The following is a 19212-nucleotide window of genomic DNA, read 5'->3' as shown; positions in this document are numbered from 1 at the left end:
GTATTAGGATGGTATGATATTAGCCTATGGATTTATGCTGAAGATGCTTGTAATAGTGGTCAATGCAAGTTTGAATGTGTGTCTAGTGTATTGAAATTTGAGCCCTTGATTTACCTTGAGAGCATTCCTAATAATATGTCTATAATGTATATTTACATAGTTCCTCAAGCTTATTAAAATATTTCATTCAGCTTTTGTCTTATGAATTCAAAACAACTGCTCATAAAATACTAACGAACTAAGCGGGTTAAACCTTTGTATATAAACTCCTAAAGCGAGCCACGACTATGAGGAAGAAATAAGAAAATGGAGGGACAAGATTAAATTCGATCTAATTTTCATGTATCACTCTGAGAGGGTCGCCCTGGGTAAGAATCCCATCTATCCAAGGTATTAGCTGGCACAGTGAAAAAAATAAATTTTGTTAATACTTATCGGGTGAACTCTATTAGATTGTTGTGTGATTAGATAAAACATAAGATATAAAGAGGCCAATGAGACTGCAAAGAACTAATGGAAAGAACACTTGGTAGGAAATAAACGTTTCATTTGCATGTGTGAGAAAATTAAGATAGCTGTGCAAATATTAATAAGTAAATATTTTATTTAAGGGTATATAGTAGAGAAAGGGAAGAAAGAACGTTATATCAAGTGACTTAGACGAATAGAGATAAATAAGAAAGAATAAAGTAATATATTAGACGAAATTAAAGATAAAGACTGGCAGCGTAAGATATAAAACAAAAATAAAAGGAGAAGTAAGGATGTAACAACATTATCTCCTGTGTTATTCATTATCTATATGGGTCACATTATGAAGGAAAGTGGTATTGAATTTAATTTTAGCTCTTTATTTTATACTTTTGAATAAATCCATTACAGGTCTGGAAGATTCCTTGACTAAATTGAATAACTGTTGTAATATATTTGGAGTGAAAATCAGCGATCAGAAGACAATGAAAATAGATGGACACATTGAAAACCTCAGCTGTATCCAGAATGGTGAGCCTGTAAAACAAGTAAAACATTTCAGCTATTTAGGCACAATTTTTAGTGAAGGTGATAAATTAAATATGGAAATAAACAACAGAATTAGTAAAACTGGTATGGTAGGAAGCCAGTTGAATAAATTTATATGGAATAAGAAAGTCAAGACATTAAATTAGCTGTATACAAGACTGTGTTCAAACCAGTTTTAACTTATGTATCTAAGAGCTGGGTTAGAAATAAAACACTTGATCAAAGACTGATACCTCTGATATGAGAGTTATGCCAAAGATTAGTGGAGTGAACAGATGGCATGAATGGCAGTATCACATTAAAAACGAGGATATTAGGAAATAATTTGCCATTGTTAGCATTCAGGAATGTGTTAGTAGAGCTAATCTCAAGTGGTATTATCACTTAAACAGAATGGGGGGGGGGGGGAAAGATTAGCGAAACAAATGTTTGCCAGGTTGGCAGGAAAAAGTCCAGAGGAAGACCAAGATGTAGATGGATTTGATACAGTAAAAAGCATCTTAAAAGACAGAAGTACAAGTTCAAGTGATATTGGAATCTTGACTGATTCCAATATTACCAATATTACACCAGGACAGATTCTTATGTTTTCTAAATCTATTTACATATTTTCTTGTTTTATGGGAACTAAGTCTACTAGTTTATGCTACAAGCTCATGAACAAACAAATTTCTTTCTACTATATACTCTAGGTTTTCATCAATATTTGAGTTCATATGTGTTGATCTTAACTCATTTGGAAAATCAGGATCAAAACCATATAGTACAAAAGCAGGTTTTTCTTTTATAGCAGAATGAAATGCTATTCTACAAGAAAATAAAGCTTGTGGGAAGTAAGAATTCTAATTACACATTTTAGCATTAACTAGGTTAGAAAGTGTCTGTTTTAAGGTCTTATTTAACCTTTCACACATTCCATTACCTTTATATTTATTATCTTATATAACTGCAACATTAGTTCTGCTGTCAAGTTTGTTCCTTGATCAGATGAAAGTGCCTGAGGTGCCATACCCTGAAATGATAAGCTAATGGTAGACATAGTTTGGCATACATGACAGGATTTCACATACGAGTTGATATCACTTCTCATTCATACCGTTCTAAAAATACTTGTCCTTAATTTTGTGCCATGTTCTCTCAAATCCTTGGAGAACCAACTAGATCAGAATCATGAAAAGTATAGAGAATCCAAGATTTCATGATAACTGGAGCGAAAATCACTTTTTTTTACCCTCATCCATTTTTCTTGATAATAACAAACCATCCTCAGGAATAGATTCACCTCTTTGAACTTTTTCATACACATTTTTCAAAATGGGATCTTCTTTCTGAGCTTAAACTATGAGATTTTTCCCACTTTTGACAGCTAGGTAATTTGCTATTAATCTTATTCAATTCATCTATCTTGTTAATTTGAAAATCCTCATTCTTAACATTATCCCAAGAAAACTGTTCTTTAGTATCTGATTCAGAGATCTAGACAGATAATGGGAGAATTTAATTATCCAAATATTAAATGGGTAGCAGTAGAATCTCAAGAGAAGAATGAAAATGCATATAGTGAGCTGTTGTGGGACAACTTCCTCAAGCAGCATGTGACAGAAGGAACTCGAGGTTTAAGAATGTTAGATTTGATTACAGTGTCAGAGGGCGTTTCAGTTAAAGCCATAACTATTTTGCCTCTGGTTGGTGAAAGTGATCATACTGTACTCATGCGGGAAGTGACTAAGTTTTTGAATGTTCCATTCAGAAAAGGTTACATGCTGAACTACAAAGCAGGAAATTATGACCGACTGAGGAGTATACTGAGTTCAATGAAATGGGATCGGTTGATGGATGAAAAGAATATTGAGAATGCATGGGATACTTAAATGATGCTATATCAGAATGTGTCCCGAGAATTCGAAGAATTAATAGGGTAGGAGTAAAATGGATGTGTAATCTTATTAAGTAGGAGATTGTAAGAAAAGGTCGATGTGGAAGGAATACTGTTTGTATAAGGATGATGTCCGTTATGAACGTTATAAGCATCAGGCTGGAATACTGCTGGTCAGACGGTATCCATTGTTCGACTATCCTTAAAGACAATGTCCATCTCATAATAACAAGGGATAGCAGGTAATACTACCATTGATATCTTATGCTGTACTTGCCTGGAAACATGCACTAAAATCAAAGCAAATCGACAAAAGCTAAACAAAGTTCAGCACCTTACAGCCATATGAATAATTAAAGGATACAGGACAATATCTTTCGAGATAGCTTGCTCTATTGCTGGTCTAACACCAATCTACCAGAAAATGCAATATATAAAGACACTTCTAGAAGACATAATGGAAATTCCAAGGAGTTATGAGAGCTTGGTCCACCTTTATTACGAGTTGCCTCAGTCCTGAAGATACTTCAGGTGCAAACTTTGTTTGCTTATGCTTCAATAAAAGATTAAATTAAATTTATTACGGAAATTCCAACATTGATCCAAATTGCTATGAATACCTGCTTCACTAGAGTCGGTGACCTCACCCAGCAAAGAAACACATATATTAAGAAAAAGAAAAGCTCTGAAAGTGATGATTTCCATATATATTGACGGAAGCAAAAGTGAAGGAAATGTCAATTGTTCCTTCATTGCATATTACAGACAGTCTATTATCTATGAACGCTGCTCTAGACTTCATCCCCCTTTGTTTGAACAATTAAGCAGAAAAACTTAGTATAGTTCATTCCCTGAGAATGAACTATACTAAGTTTCTGTTTATTAATGCTATACAACCATATAGCATTAATAGAACACACAAGAAATCTGGTTCGGAATCTCACTCTAAAGGGATGGGGAATCAAGTTCTGCTTGATGAAGGTGCATTCTGGGGTAGTAGGAAACAAGAAAGAGTGGATCCACTGGTTACAGAAGCAGCTATAAGTGAATGGCTAGAAACAAGTTACCAGAAGTACTCAAAATGTGCTATAAAAATGCTTGCAGACGAAATAAGTCTAAACTTGTGGTAAGAAGAATGGAAAACATCAGAAAACAGATCAACAACAAAAGAATTCTTGCCAGGCATTAGAAGCAGACTGCGCTGATAAAACACGGCATCTCTGTAGGTTTAACCACACTACTAATGGAACAGGACAATAACTAATAACAAGGCAAAGACAATGAAAATAGGCAGAAGCACTGAAAATATCAAATGCATTGTGAATGGAGAACCTATAAAAGTAAAACATTTCAACTACTTAGGCACGATTTTTAGTGAAGATGGTAAATTAAATATGGAAATAGACAACAGAATCAACAAAGCTTGTATGGTAGGCAGTCAACTGAATAAATTTATATGGAATAATAAAGAAATTAGTCAAAACACTAAATTAGCTGTATACATGACAGTGTTCAAACCAATTTTAAGGTATGGATCGGATAGCTGGGTTAGAAGTAAAATACTTGACCAAAGACTAGAGACTGCAGATATGAGAGTCCTCAGAAAGTTTAGGGGTGTGAACAGATGGCATCAATAGCAATATCATTTTGCCATTGATGCCAAACAAGTGTTCTCTGCCCAGTTGGCAGGAAAAAGACCCAGAGGAAAACCAAGATATAGGTGGATTGATACAGTAAAAAAAGTGCATTAGAAGACTGAAAAATAAGATCTGGCAACGTTGATGTCTTGACAGATAACAGATTGATTTGGAGGCAAATTGTTGATAGGAAGTTAAGAATGATGTAAGTTCTTCATGTAGTACTATCATAATTTCCTGTACTCTCCTTGAAGGTACATGTCAGGAATTTGATGATGGTGACTAGTGGGACAAGGAAAATTAAGACACTACCTACGCAGATATTCCATTTCCCGGAATCCCCATTATGTATTTGATGACTGCATCTTCAACAGACTGTTGATCACACTTTATGACTGTCAAATACTGGACTCAATTTGGATGCCTTTAATTCAACACATCATTCATTTCTGGAGACAGATGACCAGTGTCTTATCCAAAACAAAGACTTATCTAAAAGTATAATTCAGAATTAATCAATTTTGCCAATAAGATCAACTTCTAGTTCTTGTAATGTAACATAAATTACTGATATTGTGTGAGTTATATAGTGTAAATATGTGTGTGTAAAGGTCAGGATAGGTACACATACATGTAAAAATATGAATATTGATACAAAAATATAAATATAAATGTTAATCAGTACTTGAAGCTACATGTAATATATACATTGTGTGCAATGGAGCATATAGGAAATTAATACTTCCTAGTAGGGTTGCTATTTGGAGGAAAATGCAAACACACACACAAAGAAAAAAAACCATTCAACTCTGATTACTTTTAAATATTTAAAAGAAATCAGAGATGATAAAGGTGGAATGAAAATTAAAGATGAAGATATTTTAGATATCTTCAGTAATTACTTTTGAAAGAATGTTAAATGAAACAAGTAGTAGAAAACAAGAAACATCATCATCATCAAATTCCTGCCATGTACCCTCAAGGGGTGTACAGGATATGACAGTACTACATGAAAAAATTACATCATTACTAACTTCCTATCTACAATTTTCCTCCAAATCCGTCTGTTACTTGTCAAGACTCCAACATTATCAGATCTTATATTTCTATCGTCTAAGGCACTTTGTACCGTATCAATCCACCTATATATTGGTCTTCCTCTGGGTCGTTTTCCTGCCAACCTGGCAGAGAACACTTGTTTTGCTAATTTTTCCTCTCCCATTCTATTTAAGTGACCATATCACCTGAGATTAGCTCTGCTAACGCATTCCTGGATGCTGACAATGTCAAGTTCTTTCCTAATATCCTCATTTTTAATATGATATTGCCATTGATGCCATCTGTTCACGCCTCTAATCTTTCTCAGGACTCTCATATCTGCAGTCTCTAGTCTTTGGTCAAGTGTTTTACTTCTGACCCAGCTCTCAGATCCATAAGTTAAAACTGGTTTGAACATGTCTTGTATACAGCTAATTTAGTGTTCCGACTAATTTCTTTCTTATTCCATATTAGTCGGAACACTAAATTAGCTGTATACAAGACAGTGTTCAAACCAGTTTTCAAAACAGTGTTCAAACCAAATGATAGTAAATATGCAACAGGAATGCATATTAATACTTGAGGTGGAAGATTTCATTCAAAAACCTGAAATGTGGAAAAGCAGATGATCTTTGATCTGAAACGCTCAGTGTTGAGGGGTAGTGGCAGCACTGCATAATTCAGAAGGCCTGATTAGATGGCTGAATTCTGGATGATTGGAGTAGAGCTCTCATAGCACCCATCTATAAAATGGAAATAGATATTTCCCTACTGAATGTATGTCCTTTGTAAGATTTATCCAAGCTATCTGAGAAATGGCTAAGAAAAATTATGGAATGTAAGTTTTGGTGAAGAACAAGCCAACTTCAGGCAAAATAGACAATGGCTGGATTATATTGTCATTTAAAAGACAAATAATTGAGAAATTCTGGAAATATAACAAGAATCTGTATATAAGTCTCATAGATCTGGAAGAGGAATTTGATGAGGTGACAAGAGAAAAGCTGTTAAGTACACTACAGTTATATGGTGTAAATGAGACATAATATCAAGCAATACTTAGTCTACATTTGAATTGAAACAGTAATGGGAGGAGGGTTTGATATTAAATCAGGTGTGAGAGAGAGAGAGAGGGTGCACAATTATTAACAGTGGAAAGGTTCCCACTGTTATTCATCATCTATTTGGATCACATTATGTGGTGTTAAACCTGATATAAAATTTGGAGATGTTAATCTCAGTACTTCACTTTATACTGATGTTATTATTACTACATGACACCTTCAAGGAGTGCGACGACACATCATGGGAGGGCACTCCACTCTGCCACACACATCTTGCATACTATTCAATTCTTGCTGTCACCACCAACAACAGTATTTTTTTTTTTCTTTAAATTGCATGTATTTTCATGACTGATTGCCTGTACTCTTTATCTGATTTGCTCATATGGTATACTTCTAAATAAACCCAGTACAAGTCTGCAACATTTCCTCATCATCGCTGTCATCAAATTCCTGACATTACCATCAAGGGATGTACAGGATATGATAGTATTACATGAAAAACTTACATAATTTCTAACTTCCTATCTGCAATTTTCCACCAAATCAATCTGTTACCTGACAAGACTCGAATATTATCAGATCTTATATTTCTGTCTTCTAAGATAACATGTTATTTTTCTTGCCACCCTGTCAGAGAACATTTGTATTGCTAATCTTTTCTCTCCCATTTTGTTTACGTAACATACCACCTGAGAGCTGTTAACATACTCCTGGATGTTAACAATGTTGAGTTCTTTCCTAATGTCCTTTGTTTTTATTGTGGTATTGCCACTGATGTCAACTGTTCATGCCGCTAACCTTTCTCAGGACCCTCATGTCAGTTGGTCATTTGTTTTATTTCAAACCCAGCTCTCAGATCCATTAGCTAAAATTAGTTTGAACACTGTCCTGTATTTAGTCCTGCAGCTAATTTAGTGTTTAGACTTTCTTATTCCATATAAATTCATTCAATTGACTTCCTACCATACCAGCTTTACTAATTCTGTTATCTATTTCATATTTAATTTATCATCTTCACTAAAATTGTGCCTTAGTAGCTGAAATGTTTTATTTGTTCTGTAGGTTCTTCATTCATAATGCAGTTGATATTTTCAATGTTTCTGCCTATTTTCATTGTCTTTGTCTTCTTATTGCTGACCTTCCTAACAAATCTATTACAACAGATATTCAATTTAGTTGGGGAATCTTGCAGACTTGTACTGGCTCTATTTAAAAGTATCACATCATCAGCAGAAATTAAAGAGCTGAGATTAACATCTCCAATTTTGATATCAGGTTTAATAACACTTTCCTTCATAATGTGATCCATATAGAAAATGAATAACAGAGGGTATAAAGCACATCCTTGTATAACACCAGATTTAATATCTTCACTTTAACATTCTTATCATTTTAATGGATTAACATTTTCACTTTACGAAAAGTAGTTGAGAAATCATGAGAATATAACAGATCTGTATTTAAATTTTGTAGGTCTGGAGAAAACATATGACAAGATGACAAAATGCTGGTGTAAATAGAACATTATATCAAACAATACTTAGTCTTTATTTTGGTTGTAAGAAAGCAGTTCAAATCGAATGAAGTACAGGAAGATAGTTCCTTTAAGTCCAACTGCTGACTTACAACTCAAATAAAGACTAAGTATTGGTTGATATAATGCCACATCGACACCATATAGCTGTAGCATTTTGAACAGCTTTTCTTTTGGCATCTTGTCTTATGCCTTTTGCAGGTCTGCAAAACTTAAATACAGATCTTTGTTATATTCCCATGATTTCTCAACTATTTGTCTTAAAGTGAAAATTTGATCTCCTGACAGCTGCTATTTGGTGTGAATCCAGCTTGTTCTGCACCAAGCTTCCCTTTCACAATCCTTCTCAACTGATTCTAATGTATACTTGCATAAATCTCAGCAGGGAAATACCTCTGTAATATTTGCATTCAATTTTATTTCCCTTTTTATATATGGGTAGTATGAGAGCTCTACTCCAATCATTATGTATTTGTCCCTCTGTTCAGGCCTTCTGAACTATGCAGTGCAGCCACTGTAAGACTTTTATACCTCCATCTGGTCGAATACTATTTACTTCAGTTGCCTTTCCACATTTCAGGCTTTTGGTGTGGCTTATTCTACTTCAAATATGGATAGGTATTCCTGATTGCTTGCTTGTTGATTTTTTTTTACTACTGTGCTGTCACTGATTGTTTCATTTAGCAATTTTTCGAAGTAGTTACTCCATACATCAAGGTTATCTTTTTCTCCAGTTTTCATAACACATTTATCATCTCTAATTCATTTTACAGCAATATCTGAGCTTTTTCAACAGCCTCCAGAATATTTTGCCAACTCCCTGATATTTATTTTCTATGTTCTCCAAAGTCTTGCAATGACTTTTGTTTAGCTTTCATTCATTTGTCTCTATATTCTCTAAGAGCACATGCTGACTTATTTGCCAGTAACTTTTGATATGCTTTCTTCTTTTCCATTACTGCCTTTTTAACTTTCTATGTCCACCATGGAATTTTGATGTTTCTGTCCTTGCAGACAACCTCACCACATGCCTCTCTGGATGAATCATTCAATGTTTTCTTCAGATCTTGGCACTGAATCTCCAAGGTTTGATTCCTCTTTCATTTTTTCTTTTTGAATATTGTTTATTTTAATTTACAGTTCACATCTGAGAGCTGCTCAACTTTTATTTGCTTTTAAACTTTCTTACATGTTCTTTTTCAATATGAAATTCAATTTTATCTTGCTCAAGACTTGAATAGTGATCACTTCCAATTTCAAATCCTCTGTATTGTATAGTCAATGAGACTCTTCATATTCCTTGCATCTTCTCTCCATGTGAATTCTTTCATATTTTTATGTTGGAAAATTGTGTTAATAGTAAACAGTCCATGTCCTGAGCAGAAATCCAACAGGTATTTGCCATTATTATTAGCTTTGCTGTTTTCTCCAAATTTTTTGAAAATATTTTTGTATATCTGACAATCATTTCCTACTCTGCTATTTAGATCCCCAACAAGGACCAACTTTTCCTTTTTCATTGTGTCAGTAGCTTCCTCTAGAGCCTCAAAAAATTCTTCCACTTCTATCTTAGTAGAGCCTTCTGTGAGACCGTAGGCACAAATAAGTCTCATTGTCCAGTTTCCCATTCTCATATTTGCCCACGTTACTCTACTTGAGACTGATTGCCATTCAAGAAGATTAGCCTTTGTGTTGAATACTATGGCTACTCCTTCTTTTCCTTGATTGTCATTGCCTGAATATAACATTTTGCATTTATTGCTCAGAAAGGTCTCACCACTTCTCGTCTTTTTTGTTTCAGTCACCCCTATTATGTCGATCTGGTACCTATCCATGTGAATTTGTGCACATTTTTATGTTCGAACATGGTGTTAGTAATAACCAGTCCATGTCCTGAGCAGAAATCTAACAGATATTTGCCATTATTATTAGCTCTTTTCTCCAAGTTTTTACCAAAATATTTTTGTATGTCTGACAATCATTTCCTTCTCTGCTATTTAGATCCCCAACAAGGACCAATATGTCCTTTTTCATTGTGTCAGTTGTTTTCTCTAAAGCCTCAAAAATTTGCTCCACTTCTACCTTAGTAAAACCTTCTGTGGGGCTATAGGCACAAATAAGTCTCATTGTCCAGTTCCCCATTCTGATATTTGTCTGCATCACTCTACTTGATATTTCCTGCCATTGAAGATTATCCTCATATTTAGTGTCGAATACTATGGCTACTCCTTCTTTTTTTATGGCTACTCCTTCCTTTCCCCCTCCATGTGGGGCACCTGTTCGTGGTGGAGGGAACCTCCCAGTGATGGTACTGGCCCTTTTCATTCTTCCTCTTTTTCTTTGCTTTTCTTCCCATATTCTTTGTTCTACTTCTCCTGAGTCTTTTTCACTATCCTTTTTCCAGACCACCATCACTGGGATCCAACGCCCTGCTGCCATGTTTGCCGTGCAGTGCGACCCGTGGACATCCGGAAAGGGGGATCCTGGTAGTCTTGCACTACTTTGGCCCCTGCTTCGGCATGATGGGTGGTCCTGGATGGCCCAGCCAGGATCAGTTGACTAGTGGGCTTGCCTGCAAGGGTCAAAGGTGTTGCAGTAAGTCTCTCACCCCATGGTCTGGTGTCGGGATACTAGACCTGCTGCGGTGCCGGTATAGCGTCCAGGGTAGCCCTGGGGTTCCACTCCTGAGTGCATTCTTTGCTTGCCGGGTAGTGGGTGTCCATGTGTGGCTCCGTGGTGGGTGGGGAGCTTTGGCGCTGAATTAAAATTCCTTAAAATATGAATTCTTCATCTCAAATGTTTCAGGGACCCTAACAAAGTCCCAACCAAGTACTGATAATATAGACACAGCCTATGGAAACAGAAGTAAGAAACAAAAGATATCAGATACTAACAAAAATGTACCAACCTTTTTAATCATTCATGCAACAGGTGAAAACTAATTGGGAAAATGTCACCCTTCTTTATCCAAAAAGGTTTAGGACTGGCAGGATCTCCCGAAACTGTCAAGAAATTACGTTCTGGTGATATCCTCCTAGAAACAATGTGCAAACAACATTCCAAGAAACTACTGAGAGCAATGACAATGGGTGGAATACAAATTGCAGTAACACCCCACAGAACACTCAATTCCAGTAGAGGAGTGATATCAGAATGGGATCTCCTTGAGGTTTCAAATGAGGAGATATGTTCAGAGCTTAAAGAACAAGGAGTTACGGTGTGAGACACATCCTGATATGCAGGGATGGTTGCCTGGTACCAACCAAGAACATCATCCTTACTTTCGATACACATAGACCTCCGACATCTGTAAAAGCAGGGTATCTCAGCTGTCCTGCTAGAATATATATCCCTAACCCGCTGAGATGCTTTAAATGTCAAAGATATGGACATGCCCAAACTGCCTGTTGTGGTTCTACTACCTGTGCTCGATGTGGTAGTAAAGAACATGAAAATAAATCTTGCTGTGAAAAAAAAGCTAAATGTGTCGACTGTCAGGGAGATCATCCAGCATAATCTCGTGCATGTAGGAAATGGAAAGATGAAAAAGAGATACAAAAAATAAAAACAGAACAAAACATAACATATCAAGATGCAAAAAGAAAGCTAGCCACCATTACCTGTTCTACAATCCTCTTATGCTGAAAAAGTAACAATTAAAAAAGTGCAAACAGCAACTCAAACATGTATGTCTATTCCACCATTTGATAATTTCACCATATCTGAACTTTACGATCATAAGTGCGTCTCTGTTGAACACATTAATCACAAGACCTTACTCCAAAGACAACTTCAAAAATAGTCCCATTCATTGAAAACTCATCTGTCAAAAAAATTATGGTGAGACTTCACTCAAAGATAAACCACCAGACACTCGCACAGAAAAAATGGATACTTCAATACCCACTGAAAGCAAATTAAGCATACCAACTGACCCTAACAAATTTGATGTTTTGAACACTCTACCAGAGGAAGAGATGGACACTGGCTGCCCATACTTCCCAAAAACAGTGGATAAATATAAATCTGACAAAGGTAAGCCCTCAACCTCTCGAAAACCAGACAAGTCAATAAAATCAAAACAATAGGAAAATTTTTACAATGGAACTGTCGTGGGATCTGCCAGAATATTGACGATATCAAGATGTTGTTGCAGAAACACAAACCTTTCTGTTTCTGTCTACAGGAAACTTACATAAGACACAATGAGGACTGTATCTTTAGGAATTTCACTGTTGTACTTAAGGATAGAACTGGAGATGGTTTGTAAGACGTCAGAGTCAAAAACAATCATGGATCTGATTTACTACATCAATTAATCAAATGACCAGTCCAAAAATTGTATGGGATAAAATCCGGAAAATGAAAGGCAGATATAATACACATTGTTTGTCCACCTTGGACTATAATGGAAATGTTCTTGCTGATCCCAAAGCTATTGCAGACACTTAGGGAGAAACGTTTGCTAAAATCTCAGCAACAGCTTCGTATTCTCCAGAATTTTTAATGCTGAAAGAGCAGCAAGAGAAACAAAGGCTTGATTTTTGTCCCAACATTCTTCAACCATATAATCAGCCATTTGTCAAGGAGGAACTAAAAAGAGCTCTCCTACAATCTCACCTTAGTGCAGTAGGACCTGATGACATTCATTATGAAATGATAAAACATCTACCATCATCTTCTATGGATCTTCTTCTCTTATTATACAATAGAATACTTGCAGAGGAAGAGTTTCCAAATTCTTAGCATAAGTCAATTGTCATTGCTATCCCAAAACCAGGAAAAGACCCAACATAAGCAAATAATTATCGACTCATTGCTCTGAGCAGCTGTCTTTGTAAGATAGTAGCGAAAATGGTTAATGCCAGACTTCTCTGGTATTTAGAAAGCAACAGTCTTCTTTCCAATACACAATGTGGTTTCTGTAGACATCGATCAACTTTAGACCATTTAGTTCTTCAGAAATGCATGTCTTGGATAAGACATGCATTTCTGAAGCGAAAAACATCTTGTCTCAGTTTTTTTTGACATGGAAAAAGCTTATTGCACAGCCTGTAGATATGGCATAATTAAAAGACCTCTATAACTTATGTCTCAAAGGATATTAATTTGTACAAACACATTTGACCATAAATTTGTTTATATGTAAATACTTTTTTGCTTAACTTAACTTTTATCTTTTATTTGTAATATATCTGACCAATTATGTATTATCATAGGCCTTGATCTTGTATATTTGTATCACTCTGCTGTAATTTTGTTAATATGTAAATACCATAATGCTAAACTTAAATTTTATGCATCAATGCTGTATATAATAATTCCTTTTATTGGTATAATAATGTTTGTTGTAATCTTCCTAGATGTAGACACTTCTTTCCTTGACTTGTTTTGTATATACATATGTTAACCCATAATTATCTATTTATGTACTGCTGAAACCTCTGCAGCAATTTTGTTTATATGTAGATATTGTATCACTTAACATGCATTTTGTGTATGCATCTTATTTATTGCTTTATTTTTCGAAGGAACATCTTACGTATTTGTGTACTTTCTAGTAATTCTGTTTATACATATTCTAAATTCTGTTTCTACTGCATTACTAAATTTAACTTTCATACATGCATATTGTATAATAATCCCTTTTTGCCTATTTTTGTACTGCTATAAAGTCATCTATTATAATATTACATATATGTAGATACTGTGTTCCTTGGCTTAGTGTTTCATATTTTATGTATTAACTTATATTGTTAACTATTTTTGCACTACTGTAATAACCTCTGATCTTGTGTGTTGCTGTGCCCTCTGCAGCAGTTCTGTTTACCTAGAGATGCTGCTTTATGAAATTATTTTTCTGTAAATGCTTATAACCTTTAGTATGGTACAGTATGACCTTTGTAGTTTTTGTACCAAATAAACTAGAAACCAACCAACTCCTTCTTTTCTCTGATTGTTATTGTCTAAATATAACATTGTTTGTTTATTGCTTAGAAAGATCTCACTGGTTTTTGTATCTTTTTTGTTTCTGTCAGCCCTATAATGTTGATCTGGTTCTTATTCAGTTCCTCAGCCAGCTCCATTTCTTTGCCATTCAAGCTTCTCAAGCTTATAGTACTGATCTTGAAATCTGGTGGTATTTAATTGGATGTGTTTCGAGATTTGTCCCAGTAGCTTACTTCGCTGATTGCTCTGGTTTCCTGGCAAAAACAACAGGTGCCTTGTTTAACCGGGTGGCGCCCCATTTGGCATGATATTTTGTCATGTTGTATCATCATATTGTTTGTGATTTAAACCAATAAGAATTCAATTTGGTCACTAAATCCCAATTGCCAGGCCAATCTTGTTCGTTCAGTATCCAGGTAGATACCTGACAGGGTCCACCACAAGAAAGTGAGGATTGGACATTAGGTCAGAATCCCTGGTCTGATCTCTGCATTGCTTTAAAAGCTATATGGAGTGTCCTCTTAGTTATATAGCTCTGATCCTTAAGCACCACACAATATTTTCTGACTAATTTACTAAATTAAATAACTGTTATGGTAAATATTGTATGAAAAGCAGCATTAAATAGACAAAGATTGTGAAAATAAGCAAAAATATTGAAAACATCACTACTTCCTGAAAGGAGAACCTATAGAACAAGTGAAAGATTTCAGCTATTTAGGCGCAAATTTTAGTTAAGATGAAGTGTATTAAATATGACAATAGACAGAAGAATTAGTATATGACAGGAATTCAAATGAGTAAATTTATATGTGGAATAAGAGAGAATAATTAGTCAAAATACTAAACTACCTCTATACAGGTTTGTGGTCAAATTAATTTTACTTATGAATCTGAGAGCCTGGTTGGAAATAAAACACTTGATCAATGACGGGATACCATAGATATAAGAATTCTGAGAAAGATTACAGGAATGAATAGATGGTATCAATGGCAGGATCACATTAAAAAGAGAATTATATAGAAGTAGTGGATATTAAAGATCCAACGTTACGTGAAAGCCAAATGTATATAGAAACTATGAAGGTTTCGGAATTTTGACCAGGGGGCATATGAGAAATCAATCCATGGCATTGGAATTACCTTAATGTTCAATACTCAAAAAGAATTCAACCGCTGCCTATGTGTCCATATATTCTCCTTTTATTAGTGCATTTGATAAAGGCTTCACTGCCCTGACAGCTGTTTCAAACTGGTTGGTTCTCTTCGACCCTGTCCAATATTTCATCATTTAATTCTTTTTTTTGACACTTCCCTGGCTCTGTCAGCATCCTTCCTATCCAACCCCCAATACCATTGCACAGAACCCAACATAAGTGAATTGACACCTCAACCTCTCTTTCTGTGGCAAAATGGTAGAACATGAGCCTCACCCAAAATACCTTGGATTGAGCCTGGACAGAAGCCTAAACCTATAAAAGGCACATCACCAACCTGTCCAACAAAATTAAAATGAGAAATAATATCATTTCACGTCTTGCTGGAACAACTTGGGGTTGTGGTGCTGGTGTCTTAAGGGCACGTGCACTAGCCCTCGCATTCTCTACAGCAGAATACTGTGTCCCTGTCTGGGAAAGAAGTGCGCACATTAACATTATAGACACCCAGGTAAACTCTACCATGCACACAATTAGTGGGACACCGAGATGCACCCCTCTTCTCTGGCTGCCTTTCCTATCTAACATTGCTCCACCAAATATATGGAAGACAAGCCTTGATTAAAGAATTTAATAAAGTAATGAGCAACCTTCCCCTGCACCAAACTCTCCTAAATCCACCTAGTCTTCGCCTAAAATCAAGAAGCCCTTTCTGGTTCATGGACAACCTCTCTTCAGCTGCCTTACCATCAACACCTGACATGTGGAGAGAACACTGGTCCAACAAATGGTTTCTTGGTTGAAGATTGCTTTACTCTGCAGCCTGGTTTTGCCCTTCCTAGGAAAGATTTGGTCATCCATCAACAAGATCAGAACTAACCAGGGCAGATGTGGCTACCTTTTACATAAATGGAGACTGACAGACTACCCTTATTGTGACTATTCCCTTTGTGGCCCAGATGATCACTTATATTGTGATTGACTGCTTAAGTCGCCAATTTCATGGTGGTGGCCTCCAGGTCATCCACAAGGTGACATATGAGGCCCTGGATTGGCTTTCTGGTCTGGACATTGACCTGTAGCTGCTTTCGGAATAAGAATAAATAAATGGCCAGAACCCAACATACTCTTCAGTTGGTCATAGTTTCATGTTCTAAGTTCAGCATGTAACTTTTTTTGAATAGAACATTCATAAACATATTTACATCCCAAGTCATTCCACGATCCTTGTCACTAACTGGAGGCAGTGTACTCTGACTCTGTAATCAGATCTAACATTCGATTTCCTTCTGTCATGTGCTGCTTGAGGAAGTTGTCATTCACAATAGCTCAATAAATACAGTTTCATTCTTCTCACAAGTTTTCACTGCTTCCCAATCAATATTTGGATAATTATTAGGTGGTAATTATGGCATCAACTATATCAACAAACTTTAGCATCTTTGCCACCTGCAAAAGACTATCTGCATATAACATTTGAAAATCTATAGAATATAAGTATTATAAATGAGCAGAATTATCTAGGATCTGAACTCTGGAGGTAGTGTGGGGGATCTGGAAAGGAATGACTAGGGTAATATTAAGATTCAATAATGTTGGTTATGAGGATAGAGAGAGAGAGAAAGATTGAGGGAATGGAAAGGCCCTGGTTTGGTTTTCAGGTGATATGACAATCACTTGAGTTAGTGAGAGAATTTCATCATCAAATTCCTGATATATACTTGTCCTGGATTTATTTAGGACTATAACATCATGTGCATAAAGCCAAGATCTGAGACCAATATCTCTGCCATGATGGTCTAGTGGTTAGAACATTGCATTGTGTGAAAGTATTTTACTGGATTAATATAGAGAAGATTAATAAAAAGAAAATATAAAAGGTGAAGAATGAGAGGACAACCCTAGAAGTTGTGTAAAAGTGTGGTGAAGAGGGTATAAGAAATATTTTTTTTCACATGGAGGATGATTGTGTGCAGAATGCATTTTGAATGCTGGCAGGATAAATGAGCAAGTTCATTCCCCCCCTCCCTTTCCTAATCAGTGTTGACTACATAGAGGCTGTTGTAATGATTATAATATTCTTGTCATTATGATAATTTGGAACATTTACTGAATTATTGTGGATTTGAATGAATATTATGAAAGAATTAAACTAGAAATGTGTTTTCATTCAATCTTACTTTCTGTTGTTAATTATGTTTTAATATAGTATGAAGCAAATCTGGGTAATCCAGGAAAAGAAAAGGAAAAGAATCTGAGAATTCTTGATGAAATTAACAGAAAGAAACCGGAGTTGGACATTACAAAGGTAGTTAAAATTTTCTTGATGAGATTTTGAACAAATATTTTATATCCATTAATTATAGTAATTTATTACAACAGTATTATTATCAATAAACCTGCAAAGATTCTTAGATACCCATTATATCTCCTCCTTGCGCTAATTCACATCTAATTGTGAATGTCAGATATACTCACCACATGCTGTGGGAAGAACCTGGACCTCGCATTCTTCCTAATCACACTCCAGGGATTGCAGGGATGACCTCAAATTTTGCTACCATTATCCATAAGCTGCAGAAGCTCACTTTTGTCTGTACTATAAAATCCCTTTACTGACTTGTATGTTTCTATCACATCTCTTCTCCTCTTGTATGTTCTTTAGACTTTGAAGACCATTTTCCCTCATGTTCTCTTAAGTGCAATTCCATAGGCCGGTTATCAGGTATATGTATCTTTTCAAATGTCTTCCCATCTCCTTGGAACCCAGATGATCATATTTGTACACATTAATCCAGATTTTATCTTTTTTGAATATGTAAAATGTTCTGTTTAACAGTGCTGTTAGTCAACAGCACTGTTGACTTGACAAAATCCAGTACCATGCTATATTTTGCACATGGCCAAATAGTGGATCTTTGGTACCTTCAATGTAGCTCTGTATCATTAATAGTTACTATTAAGTTAAACATGCTTGTATTCTTTTTAATGTAAAAGAAATCCATAATTACATGAAATTCCAGTACACTCGATGACACTGTCTTCATTTTTTTTTTTTTTTTTTTACCACTCTTGGTGCCAGTCTTTTGTTGATCTATGGAATTTACTATTTCCACCCAAATCGTTGTCTGTTAAGCTACTTATTCTACTGCTTTATTTTATATGAAATGCTGAATCAAGTTTATGGTTTATCTACTACCTTGTATCCTATTTTAAATTGATTTTGTCTCTTTTTAATATCATTATTTTAGTTAATAATTCAAAATCCTTGTTATGGTGCCAAAAACATGAAAAGAAAATGTGAGAAAGTAAATTGAAGCTTTAGGAGTGAATGGGAACAAGATTTTGCATTCATTGATAATAAAGGAAACAACTCCTGCAAATTGTAAAGTTAGTAATTTAAAACATTATTATGAAAAAAGTGATTCACAACTTTTGACTCTATATCTCTATGAAATTTATCAAGTCAGAGCACCATTCATGACTCATAAATCAACATCTTATGTGTGCTGCCCTAACAAACTACAAGCCAGACTAAAAGCCTGGCATAATAGATGCAGTCCATTAATTCACTATTTAGCTGTTTTAATTTTATTTCTTATTATCCCTGCTATCGTTATCCTTGATTTATACTGGATTTTAAAGTCCTACTTGGTTCACATAGTTATGAAATGTCTTCTGTAATCTGGGGTTTGATTATCTTTCAAGCTTTTCCTATTATGGTATCAGCTGCTTCTAAAATTGCTTTGGAAAATAGTTTGTATTCATTTTCAATGCTTCTCAATTCTCTTAGGAAGGTATTCAAGAAATTAGTAATGTGGGATTTATATTGTTCTCTGATATGAGGTGATTTCAACTTCTCAACACTATACCTTTGTCTGTGTTTTTGGTTACCTTTTATTTGTTTTAATTTTAGATTCATGGCACCATGTTG

The 19212-nt window shown here is 35.2% G+C and overlaps 1 protein-coding gene across 1 annotated transcript in view; it reads left to right on the top strand.

The window, feature by feature from the left end:
• Positions 1-19212, top strand: part of LOC150107865 (ribosome biogenesis regulatory protein homolog) — a 285588-nt gene that overhangs the window by 227232 nt on the left and 39144 nt on the right. Inside the window, exon 10 of the mRNA XM_090415397.1 lies at positions 17488-17586. Coding sequence (XP_090271523.1) covers positions 17488-17586 — 99 coding nt within the window. The remainder of the gene's footprint in view (positions 1-17487; positions 17587-19212) is intronic.

Source organism: Typopeltis vanoorti, chromosome 3 (assembly GCF_054136105.1).
Source record: "Typopeltis vanoorti isolate ZY-2024b chromosome 3, IOZ_Tvanoo_1.0, whole genome shotgun sequence".
Lineage (NCBI taxonomy): Eukaryota > Metazoa > Arthropoda > Arachnida > Uropygi > Thelyphonidae > Typopeltis > Typopeltis vanoorti.
The sequence above is the reverse complement of the archived record's forward strand: the minus strand, read 5'-3'. Positions and strand labels throughout refer to the sequence as shown.